We start from the raw sequence: 13,426 nt of genomic DNA on the forward strand, positions 1-13,426 counted from the left end.
GAGCCACAATTGCCGTTGGGGGACCCCAGAAGACGATGATCAGGGCCACACTGTGCAAAACGAACTGCACAGTGGAGGCAAGTATGATGTTTGTTATTAAAAAAAAAAGCCACGAGGGTTTACAACCCCTTTAAACTTTGTGTATGTCATATATGCATGAGGAAATCGAATTTCAATAAAATAAAGTACAAATATTCATTGCATGCAAAGTTGCTTTAATGTGATTTCTGGAGAGGAGTTTCATATCTTTCATCAGATTCTTAAATGGATCCATGACTCAAAAAGTTTAAGAACCACTAATCTAGAGGATATTGGTTTTCCCAAGAAATCTCATCTAGTATACAGTAATCAATGCATAATTTCATAAATTATAAAGTTAAAAAAGCACTGCCTAGGGCTATAGAGAATCTACATGGATCCAGATGAATGCTGCCAAAAAACAGGTAGCAAAAGATCTGCTACAATCTTCTTACCTGTAAATAAAGGGTCTTGTTCTTCCCATCCAGTGTTGCTGTGATAGCAGGAGATTTCATTTGTCTGCACAAAAACATTAAAGAGTTTTTAGAGCTCAGTCACTTAAATAAGTGGCAGATGCTTATAGCAAAATACAACTTGGCATATGTGCAGGGGTGTCAGAGAAGAGGGGGTGGAAGAAAGGGAAGTAGGGTCAAGGGGGTGGTGGTTTTAGCTTTATGGTCTTGATCACATTACCGGCACAACATGGAGCCTGGAGTTTTGTTTAGGCTGCTTTCACAATGCTCTGTTGCAAAAACACAGTAAAAATGCATATGCATGTGACTCAAAAATCGCAATTAAAGACGCAATCGTGGGTGCGTTTTTTTAACCGCTTTCTAGTAGTTTCAATGGGGAGGTGCATTTTTTGTTGCGTTTTTTTCACCACAGCACACATGCACCAAAAATGCAGCATGCAGGACTTTTAAAAAGGCAACTGACCGGTGTGAAGAGTGATAGGATTTAATGGTCATGCATTTTTCTTCAGACTGGTGATCAGTGTGAAAGGGCCCTAAAGCTGAACTCCAGCATAAGCAAATATGATCTAAATACAAGAGGCAAGTGTATTCTTATCAATTTTGTTGGGCTTTTCTTCCAGATCAATGCATTAACCCAGTGTGAAACTTTTCCTATGTGGAGGAGCTTCCTGCAATAAAGACCAGTCACTGCTGCTATCTTGTTGTGCAGGCTGACTAGTCTTGTGTACGCCCCCTCCTATAGTTTTTTGCAGGTAGTAGGGGTGGGGCCTGCTGGATTCCTCCCACAATCCTGCTCTCTGCACAGGCTAGAGCTGGGTACACATGGATCAGATTTCGGCCAGCTCAGCAGGAACCAGATGAATTGCGATCTGTGTGTAGCCCTTTCTGTTCAACAGAAGCCAATCGTTAGACAAGCTTCTATCAAAGACCACTTTAATGATTCAGCCTGATGTTCCATTGAATGAGCCACTTACAATGAGGTATCATTAGTTAAATAATCCAAAACTTCTTGCAGTTTAGCAGAGGATGGAAACTCAATGTTCTGAGGGTGCAGACTACAAGCCGGGCAATTATCCTGTTCCAAAACACAGAAAACAAGTTTAAACAATACCAAAATGTGTGGGCTAAGGGTAAAATCATTTTTACAAAAAAATTACATTGTATACTTTTTTTGGGGGGGGACAGGGACTCAATAAAACTTTGCAAAGCATTAAAGTGGATGTAAACCTTATTCATGAAATTTGACCTATGCACATATATCTGCAGTGTTTACTTATCTCTCTCCAAAGCCCCAAGTCTAGTGTCTTTCTGCTGCCCAGTTCTTCTGTTATCAGCATGAGAACTTCTGACAAGTTCTCCGACAACCGAGATAAAACAAGCCTGAAATTTGTGTCCGGTTGGGTGCTATATATGTATAGATATATATTCTATTCACAGTACAGCTCTGCATATTCCTCCCTTCGCCTATGTGGTGAGGGAGTGTGTGCCTTTCTTCCAATCAGCTGTCACACAGTGTATGCCAAGACTTTACTCCCAGTTGTGAACAGGAAGAAATAAAATATTTAACGTGATGTGCACTTTCTAAAGAATATAGCAAGTTAAAGACAGCAGATATACATGTAAAACTTATTAAGGAGGGTTGGTTTCATCTCTGTGAATCATCTGAGGCTGTTCACTTCAATGGTTATATGTGAGGGTTTACATCCACTTTAATGCAGTCTTATGCTGGTAACTCAAAGATTTTCAGCTCTACAAATAAAAAAGTTAGAGGAAGTTATGAATTACTTACCCCGACATCGGCCCTCATTCATCTCCTCTGACGCAACCATCTATCCCAGAGTGACTTCCGGGTATTGCGGCTCCGGCACTGTGACTGGCCGGAGCCGCAATGACGTCACTCCCGCGCATGCTCGCTGGTGCCGCCACTAACGGCATGATCGCCGTTAGAAACGGCACGCTCAGTGCGCCTGCTCCGTAAACATCGGTGCCGCTATTCCTGCAAATATCTCCTAAACCTTTTAGGTTTGGGAGATATTTCTTGCACCTACAGGTAAGCCTTCATCTAGGCTTACCTGTAGGTTAAAGTGGTTGTAATGGGTTTACAACCACTTTAATGTTTATTTATATCCAGCAAATACACCAGCACTTAAGCCTTACAGTACTGTGGTCCCATGTTAATTTTATGGTGGTGCTACACTGGTTTCTTGAAACCAAGCATAGGGTGTGTTGGGAAACACAGGCATCAAACATAACTGGAATTGTTGGATGCTCAGGATTATGATGGGAGACCATTACTCTGTAAAAGAATGAAGGTCTGAGGCACAAGTTAAAAGATAAGTTGACCTTTAAAAAAACAACAAAAAAACGCACATTTTTTTGCACGTAAAAAAAATGTGCATTTACTATTTTTTATTTATTTATTTTTTTTAGGAGCCAGGAAAGTATTGCACCAGCAATCAGCAGATCACTGGTGCCATGCAGGTCTCCTGCAGACTGTCAATGTGAACTTTGGGGCAGGCAGTTTCACACTGACAGGAAGAATCAATGGCGATTGTGAACAAAGTCTCCTGGCAAGTGTCCAATATTGGTGAGCAGATAATTATTGGGAACCCATCACCCAAGTGCACCTCCACTCTAGATCACATAAAACTCTTCCTTACCAGAAATCTAGACTCCAAATTATAAAAGAGTCTAGATACATGTGGGTAGTATACACAGAAGATTTGATCGATTCCCTCTATTTAGGCTGAAGGACACGGTGTCATGGCTGACGGTAAGGATCGCTCCATATCACAACCCATAGGGAAGAAAAGAATTGCCCACATAGTGTAAAACTGTATAATGACTTATTGAAGGAGTAATGCCAAGAACTCACAGAAACCCAGATAAAATCCAGCATATAAAATCCAATTGTTCCCAGGAACTTATCCCCATGTAAGCAGGTTCAGCTTGCATGGTGAAATCACGGACATGGACTCTGCCCTGCACGTTTCATCAGAGTTAACGTCATCGTGGGCATGGAGTCCACGTCCGTCACCACACAAATATATATTGTCCGGAACAGAAAGGGCACAGCCATCCCCGCTAGTCTAATCAGACTACCCGCAAATATGGCCGCCATTATTTTAGAACGGATGGCCAAGCCATTTTTCAAACTGAGGCTTGGTCATCCGATCCAATACAATGGCGGCCATACTTGCGGATAGTCTGATTAGACTACTACCAGTTCCGGGAACAATTAAATTTGATTTGCTGGTTTTTATCTGGATTTTGCCGAGTTCATAGCATTACTTTTCTTTAATAAATCATTATACAATTTTACACTATGTGGGCAGTTCTTTTCTTCCCTATGGGTTGTAATATGGAGCGATCCTTACCGTCAGCCATGACACCATCCCCTTCAGCCTAAACAGAGGGAATCGATCAAATCTTCTGTGTATACTACCCATGTGTATTTAGAACTCTTGTCATTTAGAGTCTAGATTTCTGGTAAGCATTTTATGTGATCTACAGTGGAGGTGCACTTGGGCGATAGGTTCCCACTAATTACCTGCTCACCTATATTGGACACTTACCAGGAGACTGTTCACAATCACAGTTTCCTCTTTGGGGAACAACATGAGCTGTTTTTATATATGGACACTTTCCTTATAAATCCTTACAACTTGCACCACTTTAATTGTTTAGCGCAGCAACTTATGTTATTTATTTGGTTTTATCACAAGTTGTCCTGTTGTGTTGACAGCAGCTTATATTCACTTTTTCATTTTGTTTACTTCTACCTGCGCAACAATTTTTTTCCATTTAGAAAGAATAAACGATTTAACACCACGCTCAACACTGCCATGGTAGTTGTTTGAGAACTACAAGCTGACAGCCGCAAAGTATTTTGGTACTTGTAGTTCATTCACAGAACTCTGTGAATGAAGGATGTGGCTGTGTGGGCAGAGCCCCGCACGACCACTCTTTTTTCAAAATGTGACAGAAGGTATGGGGAGCTTCTCTTCGTACCGCTGTCAGACACAGGGCTCGGATCACCGAGCAACTGCAGAAGTGGGAACATGTTACATGTTCCACCCTAAAAAAGGGTGGAACATGTTACCAAAGCTGAAGCTATCCTTTAGGTATTAATGTCCTTCTTTTGCAGTTCTTTTTTATGTAATCGGTAACAGGACCGCTTTTTAAATGCTGACTAACTTGGTCTGGCAATCTATTTATTTTTCCTATAAAAAATGCAAGTGGGAAGATTACCTAACAGGCTGTCATAAAATCGACAATGCGACAAGATTAGTCATGCAGGCAATCACAGACAACTACTAAATAGAGTTTTTTTCAAAATTAAAATTGACTTTTTTTTTTTTTAAACAAATCCATCAGCAAAGGTCATATTATTAAAAAACAGATAAACTAATTGAATAGATGCTTTCCTATATGCATCTGTTGCTACTCACTGGCAGCTCATGGTAGGGGTTTTAGATCAGAGTAATTCCAAGTTTTATAAAAATCAATGCAAGGTCATGAAATCCTGTTAAAAATGTCTGGGAAAACATCACACCTATGTCTGTACAAACCTTTCTTTCAGCTTCAAACGTATACGTGTACAATCCATCCACATCATTAAATACCAGATAGTTGTTTAAGGGCATATAAGCGCTGCAAGAAATCATAATGAAAAGAGTCAACAAATGACATGCCATGGAACTACTTAGATTAAAAGAGTGACTTATAAACTTGATTACCTTGATGCTATTTTAAATACTTCAGTGGAGCAGGCCGCTAAAAAGTACAAAGAGATCATTGTCAAATTAAAGTCACTTATATACATTAAAGAAAGCAAGTTAACTGAGAACAGTCGCTACCACAGTAATAGAAACATGAACAAGGTGCTCACAGATGCTTAAGATTTCAAATCCCTACAATTAGCAAACACACAAGGCCATTATGTCTTAAAAACAATTACCCCACCAGTATACGTTTGGGTTGTGGAAGGAAACCAGAAAATCCAAACAAACAATCTCACAAAAAGTTCAGTGTTTTACCTGCAATTACTGCATTTGTAGACGCTACCGCTGGAATAATTCTTTTCACAACACCTACGAATCAGAAAAAAATAATGTCATACATGCATAAGCTCCATTTGATCTCATATGAGCTTTATAAAGTATATATTATATTAAAGCAGAGTTCCACCCAAAAGTGGAACTTCCGCTCATCTGTCTCTCCTCCTACCCCCCCCCTCGGGTGCCATATTTGGCATCTTTTGGGGGAGTGGGCACCTGTTTTTGACAGGTACCCTGTCCCCACTTCCGCCGGACCTTGCCATGGCGAGGTACTTCAGAAGGCTCCCTCCTTTCCCCCCGCCGCTGAGCCAGTAAGAGAGCACAGTAGGGAGCCGACTGTGAAGCCGCAATGCTTCACTGCCGGGTTCCCTTACCGGCATTGGCGGCGGCACCAGACATTTGTAGGAAACATCAGCTGCAGTGCCAACATCGCTGGGCTTCAGGACAGGTAAGAGTCTGATTATTGAAGCCAGCAGCTACAGTATGTGTACCTGCAGGCTTTTAAATTGTGGGGGGGGGGTTTAGACCTCCACTGTAAAGTTCAACCTACCACAAGTTTAAACTATACATCTTACTGCAGATCATAAGACTCCAGACATCACATTTTCAAATATTTGAAGTTTAAATGCCAGCCTAAACCTTTATAATAATTTTGGATAGGTTTCCTCTCATTTCCAGTTCTAGTGACAAACAGCAATAAACATCGTGTGAGGAAGATTAGAACCCATCAAATTTTTAATGTTGAAGATCTCCCTATGCTTCCTTTCCCAGTGGTAATATTGAGGAAAGAAAGTTAGGGGAAAGCTCCCCAATTGGGACTCAGCAATGAAAACCTGGCACTGAGGCAAAACCTTGCCTACGCAATTAAAAAAAAAAAAAAAGTTGACTGGAGTTATAACTGAAATATGAAAAAAGTTCCATGCACAATCTTTCCAGCTACAGGATGCTTCGGTTTACCTTGAGTGAGTCTGTATGTCACTCCTCGGATGTGGAACTGAGAAGCACGCTCAAGAGATTTCTTAAATATCCACTGGATATGCTCAGGGTCATCTCCATCCAGCTGAACGCCCTCTAGAGAAAACAAACAGTTTTATACAAAAGCATACAGCCTTGTGCACAGCACAGAAGCCATTTTTCTTCAGATTAGATCTGATATCCATGATAAACAAATGTTGTCTGAATACAACACTCTTACTTGAATCCTGGCCTCCTTTGTGATGCAACCCTTGCACTCACCCCTATTCAGGAGTCTCATGTACCAAAACCTGTCACTGCTGTCCTCTTTCTTTGCAAACAATACCCCCAACCCCATACACTGTAACATTGCTCCCCCATAACTGGCAAGAATACCCAGCACTTACAGGTATGGGGTAAGTATGTGACCTGCTCCCCTGTGATATTGTCTGGGTGTAGTAGCCAATCACTAGGCCTGAGCACTGTCACAGGATTAGGGGAGTGACGCCAATGCTCCCCCAGTTCGCCGACACAACTGATTTCAGCACTGGCTGTAGAGGAGCAAGGAGCTGCGAGAGCATAAGAAAGGTGTGTACATGGAGGATGTGACAATATCTTTTTAAAGCTATGGTAATTTTTTTGGTCATCTATGTCTCATTGAAGAATATTTTCCTTCAGTTCCTGTCCTGCAGAGACACAAGAGGAAATCTACTTTTTAAACAGCTGCCACTGCAACAAGTGTCCCCACTGGAAGATTCCCCTCCATTGGCTTTCCAGTGACAACTTACAATTTTGGATTTTCCCCACTCTCAGCTCTGTGATAATCGTTGTCAGGACAGATCGAGGGGGTGATTCTCTCCAGCGGGGACAGAGACAGCAATAAGAACCTAACAGGTCACTAACCCTTCCAAATACATCTAAAATTAAAAAATATTAAGCCATATATATATACACATAAGTTTTGCAAACCTGAAAAGGAATCGCTTTGCAGATCAGAAATGAGTTGCTAACTACATATCAAAGAGATTTCGGTTATACCTCCAAACGGTTGCTCTTTTGGCCATTGTAAAACCCGGACATACTCTATACAGTGCTCTGGTAACCTGGGCATAGATGCAATCGTACACATGGGGAAGTTAATCTGAGAGAGAGAACAATACAAATACGTTACAGTAACAGTGCAGGAAAACACAGGCGAATTTAATGGAATGACGCTCAAATGTAACTTAGCCTTATAAAAAAATTAAAAAAAGCACAGGTGCATTACATTTTTACACAAAATATATACACGTCAAGCTGAATTCTGGGAAAGTGGCTAATTACATATATAGAAATTATTTTAGCAGCTAAAGGGAGTACATCACTTGGCTTTCTCCTCCTATGAGTATGTTCCATCAGCACATGGGAAGTGCAGCAGAGCCAGACTGACTGTTAATGCTTGGCCTCCCACTCCCGAACTCAGTACAAGAGAATACAAGACCAATATATGTAGGTAATCTCTGGTACTTGAACCAGCTGGGTGTACTGATTAAGGGCACTTGCACACAGTACTGTTTGATGAACATCATAGATTCCTGGCAGAAAAACCAAAAGATGAGCTGTAAGGCACATGGCTATACATGTCTAAAAATTCTTCTAGCTTTTTTTTTTAAACATTTATTCAAGAAAGTGTGGCATGCAAGCCCCAAATACTGACCAGCAACACAGATTTTTCATTTTCTTTTGCTGATCTCTATACAACACACGCTTATGCACTTGTGTGTATGGGCCCTTTAAAAACAATCTTGCGAGACGTTGACCAACACTGTGCTGGAGAGTCATCTTGCAATATTTAGGGTTCATTTACAGCAGATGCAGTGGGACTGTGTTGGGTGGTCATTCCAGCAAAATCCCACCACATGACAAGGTAACAAGGAAACATGCCTTGTCTCCTTATGTGGGTGGTTCACACCACTGCGATCTGGTGGTGTGCGCTGAAAAGAAGTACTGCATCCAGTACTTTTTTTTTCAGCACAGTACAGTGTGAGGCAACCCACTGGTGCAAATTAAACTTTGTTAAATATTTGTGTGACATTTTAATAGTTTGTTAAAAAAAAGTGTGATGTGCCAGGATCCGTGATCCGGCCAGACCGCACACCAGCCGGTGGGAATTAGTTTTTAGGAATCTTGCAAGAAAGACAGCGATTTCATCTCCTGTAGGGCAAAAGCCAGGTGTAAAATAAAAGTGTATAGTCTAACTTTTTTCCCCTTTTTTGTACATCTATCGGATGGGACCCTGAGATAATGAGAAAACAATTCCAGGCAACAAGTGAGAGCATTCACTGAGCTACTAATGGTGTCAAGTACAGAAAAAAAACAGATTGCAAATCACAACAGTTGTGTGCAGTAACTCTAATATCTAGTAACTTTAATATGAAATGTAAAAAGAAAGCATTACACTCACAAAATAAACCTTTTACTTATAACATACATGGGGTGTATTCTGGCTCCTGCTCTCAGCCTAAGGAAGCTGACGGCATATCTAGCAGTGAATGGAGCGCTCCTAAAAGTCATCATGTGGGTGGCAAGAGGAGGAACAGGATAGGGGTGTGGACTGAATGTTGGAGCCAACAACTCGACCTTGCCAGATCCCAGTGGCAACACGTGGCTAAGAGCCGGAGCCAGTCTATACCCCTGGCATGCTTTAAGTAAAGAGTTTCCATTATAAATGTGATACTTTGTTTTTACTTTTTCATATTAAAAGGAGTTTCTACACTTTGCTGTTGCGCTCTGCAGTCTTTGTTTATGTTTTCTAGTTCTATTACAGATGTTTTAGGATTCTGTTAGCAAGTGGAAGTTTTTAGTAAGAAGTATTGCAGTTTGTTACCACTCAATTATTAACATTCTTTTTCTGTGTTCAGTGCATGTTAGACCCAGGTGATCTTTTTCTGATGTAATACGATACTGGTCAGTAAACACTGCAACTGTGCTAAAGTCATATAGTCTTACAATTTATTATAATAGAAGTTCTGTATATTCTCTAAAAAAAAAAAAACATCACCAATCAAAGACAAGCCTGAATCTGATGGGTGCTTGTAGAAAAATGTTCACAGCATTGGCTCATTACTGGCATTTACATCCAGCAGGGAAGACGTATGAGGTACACATTATATATAGTGGTTTTCCATAACAAATTGTCTGGCTTTACAGGAAACGAATCTGCACTTCACACCGTGTACTTCTGAAGATGCAAAGTGACATCAGGCAGGAGACAGTCAACCTCTGAAAATGTCCATGCTCATCTATCTAGAGCAACTACAGCAAGACTGCTAAATAGACAGGTAAGGGACCGTTAGATGAACTCTTTTACCATCTAAATTAGTAAATACAACATAACATAAGCTCTAAACGAGCAGAGCCCTCTGATTCCTCCTGAATTGAATGGTACTGTAACTGTACTGTCTGCCCTCATGTTGTAAACTGTTGGCGCTGTATAATAACAACAATTATCACACTGGTCAAGGCTAAGAATTGTGAAGACCTCTGTGCAACTGCCCACTTCCCACCTGTTCTGTGGACAACTGGTGTACCTTTTGACACATGCAGGTGACCTTAATCGTACCAAAAACATTTTACACACTAACCTGTGGTGGGTACAATTCAAGAGTACACTCTATGCATGCTGTCATTCCCGGTAAAATGACACGAGCATTTCCTTTAAAGCCTTCTGTACCTCCATCAATAAAAGGAACAACCGTGCTTTGCTGTACCTCTCCATCTTCATAATTTAAGAGGGACATCTAGGAATAAAGAAAAAATGTATAGTGTATAATAACTGCACTTTATAGGACACAATCAGCCACGCCACTACCCAGGTGGCTGGATTGGTCTTCTTTTTTAAAGCGTTTTAAACCCAAAATGCAATATATTTATTTAAGGGATGACTGCAAAGACCCTGATATAGTGAAGGCCTTAACACTGGTTCAGAGCTTTTTTGGCTGGTCTGACCAATTTGATGCAGTGTGCGGTGTATGTTCTGAGCACTGACAGGCTGAACCCCTCACCCCCATACGTCTATTTCCCAAAGACAACCTCTAGATATGACGCTGAGCACGTGCACTCAACTTCTTTGGTCGACCATGGCGAGGCCTGTTCTGAGTGGTACCTGTCCTGTTAAACCGCTGTATGGACTTGGCCACCGTGCTGCAGCTCAGTTTCAGGGTCTTGCCAATCTTCTTATAGCCTAGACCATCTTTATGTAGAGCAACAATTTTTTTTTTTCCAGATCCTCAGAGAGTTCTTTGCCATGAGGTTCCATGATGAACTTCCAGTGACAAGTATGAGAGAGTGAGAGCGATAACACCAAATTTAACACACCTGCTCCCCAGTCACACCTGAGACCTTGTAACACTAATTAGTCACATGACACCAGGGAGGGAAAATGCTAATTGGGCCCAATTTGGACATTTTGACTTCGGGGGGTACTCACTTTTGTTGCCATCAGTTTAGACATTAATGGCTGTGTGTTGAGTTATTTTGAGGGGACAGAAAATTTACACTGTTATACAAGCTGTACACTCACTACTTTACATTGTAGCAAAGTGTAATTTCTTCAGTGTTGTCACATGAAAAGATATAATAAAATATTTACAAAAATGTGAGAGGTGTACTCACTTTTGTGAATATATATATATATATATATATATATATATATATATATATACACATATACACACACACACACACACACACACATCTACACATACATACAAATACATACACCCCCCGGGTATAAATATAAATGTGGAATTTTTATGTTTATATATTATATATTAATTTAGGTCAATTATTTTGATATAAACTTGCAGCACATTTATACACATTAATTCATACACACACAGATTCGTGAAGATTTGGGTTTGTATACAATTTTACATGTATGAATTGGTGCACAAGGTTTATGTACGTAAGAGGCATTTACTATGTAAACAGGTTTGCTTTAAAACGCAATAAGAAGGAAGTGTAACATTACCAGCATTCCATTCAGCCACCTTCTGGCAATAATTGAATCCAAACCACATACTACGAGATGGAACTCTGGAGTGGTTGAAAAAAAAAAAAAAAAAAATTACGTTCCTGAATAACAAGGGATCATTAATGCTAATATCTGAAATCAAGAGACATGCATTACCTCGATAAAACGATTCATCCATATCTTGAATTTTTTTATAATGACTTTATTTTGTTAGAATCCAAGGTTAAGGACAAAGTAAATTCAGGTTTGCTGCTGCTCATTGCCTCCTTCAATATGCTCACATGCGTTAGGCAGAGGAGCATTTTCTGCCTACACTATGGGAGAAGGGAACTCCCTCCATGTACTCAAGCAGAGACAGACTCACTCTCACATTTGCAGCAGGGTTTATCTTGCTGTCACCCATTGCATTATTTACAGTACAAAAATCAATGAATAATCTAAGAAAGAAATTGACAACATTGCAAACGTCAGCAGGTGTCAGATCTTAGTAGTCAAGACCACATCTGTGTAGTCAAGAAAAAGTACAAATGAATGTTGTTGGTATGATGTATAGTTCATTGCGGGCTTAGGAGGAATAATATTTGATGTCTTCGCAGTGGTCTCGGCCAAAGCCATCAGCATTTCTGTTAGAAATAACCTGGGGCATGCACAAAATGTCTGTGGCAGCCACAAAATAAACATTTTAAACTTTTTTTTAACCCTTTCGCCCCTACGGGTAAAACAAATCTTAATGCCCAAGCACAATTTTGCAACTTTGACATGTGTTAGTAAAACTGTACATATCATCACAACTACTATGTGCATCCAGGTGGATTAGATCTTGTTTTTTTCAAAACAAATTGGACTTTTAAGATGGTAAATGGCAATGGATATTTCCTGATTTTTTTTTTTTTATTATCAAAGGAAAACTGGGCCAAAATAGTAAAAAAAAAAAAACACCTTTTTATTTAGCTGTATATTTCTTTCTGCTACCATAACCTTCCACCAAAGGACAACCCAAAATAAATTCTCCTGCTATAGATGCTTGAAGTGATACCACGTATGTGTATATTTTTTGTGATTTGTACCCGTAGTACAGGCCAGAAACAATAGTGTGCATTTTGCCTTTTGCTTTTTATCCTACCTAAAACACACTGATACAAATTACAAAAAAAAAAAACCTGTCCAAAAACAGTGACCCTAACCTCCGACCCCTCTGACCCTGACCCAAACACTATCCCTGGCACAGACCTAGTTCAAACCTTGATCTGGGTATTTTTTTTTTATGTGATTGTAAACGATCACCTTGTAAAACAATCTATTCTGTTTAAAGGCAAAACATGTTTGTATAAAAATAAAAAAAAATTATAAATACCGGTTTTACTTTGTTTAGAAGTGATCACATTCCCTTTGTTCTCAGCTGCATAAGAACTGGGGGAGGAAAAGCAGCAGCACACTGAGCTACTCAGTGAATGGCTGTGCAGTGGGGGAGACGTCAGGAAAAGTCTGATCATTGGAGAGTACACTGCGTTCCCAGCACAGCAAGAGAACTGACCAAAAACAAACACTTTAAACACATTTTTTTTTCTCTCTCTGCAAGGACAGAGAGAAAAAAAAAAAAACGAGGGCGGGCTTCTGATAGCCAATCAGAGGCTACCACAGCGATCAGGTGACCCAGATTCGAGCATTCCAGATGCTGATCATTAGTACAGGGCCTGGGGCTCTTGGCCCCAGGCCCTGTACTAATGATCAGGACCCGGTCTCTGTGCTGGGACCACACCGTGTGGGGCTCTCGCAGCACAAAGGGAGCTACGAATATACATGGCCCCACGTTGAAAAAGCCCAGTGCAGTGGGGGCCGCATATTTTCGTACACTCGGTGCCAAGGGGTTAAACTTTAACAATGCCAAGTCTGAAATGTTTACGATT

The 13,426-nt window shown here is 40.4% G+C and overlaps 1 protein-coding gene across 2 annotated transcripts in view; it reads right to left on the reverse strand.

Annotated features, from left to right (window-relative positions):
- Window positions 1–13,426, reverse strand: part of UBA3 (ubiquitin like modifier activating enzyme 3) — a 51,229-nt gene that overhangs the window by 7,395 nt on the left and 30,408 nt on the right. For both annotated transcript variants that reach the window (XM_073592211.1, XM_073592210.1), the window contains 10 exons: window positions 11,676–11,719; window positions 11,517–11,581; window positions 10,129–10,284; window positions 7,544–7,646; window positions 6,509–6,622; window positions 5,531–5,584; window positions 5,231–5,267; window positions 5,063–5,144; window positions 1,466–1,566; window positions 474–537 (listed from right to left, as the gene is read on the reverse strand). In XM_073592211.1, coding sequence (XP_073448312.1) covers window positions 474–537; window positions 1,466–1,566; window positions 5,063–5,144; window positions 5,231–5,267; window positions 5,531–5,584; window positions 6,509–6,622; window positions 7,544–7,646; window positions 10,129–10,284; window positions 11,517–11,581; window positions 11,676–11,719 — 820 coding nt within the window. The remainder of the gene's footprint in view (window positions 1–473; window positions 538–1,465; window positions 1,567–5,062; window positions 5,145–5,230; window positions 5,268–5,530; window positions 5,585–6,508; window positions 6,623–7,543; window positions 7,647–10,128; window positions 10,285–11,516; window positions 11,582–11,675; window positions 11,720–13,426) is intronic.

The sequence above is a fragment of the Aquarana catesbeiana genome, linkage group LG07, assembly GCF_042186555.1.
Source record: "Aquarana catesbeiana isolate 2022-GZ linkage group LG07, ASM4218655v1, whole genome shotgun sequence".
Classification (NCBI taxonomy): Eukaryota; Metazoa; Chordata; class Amphibia; order Anura; family Ranidae; genus Aquarana; species Aquarana catesbeiana.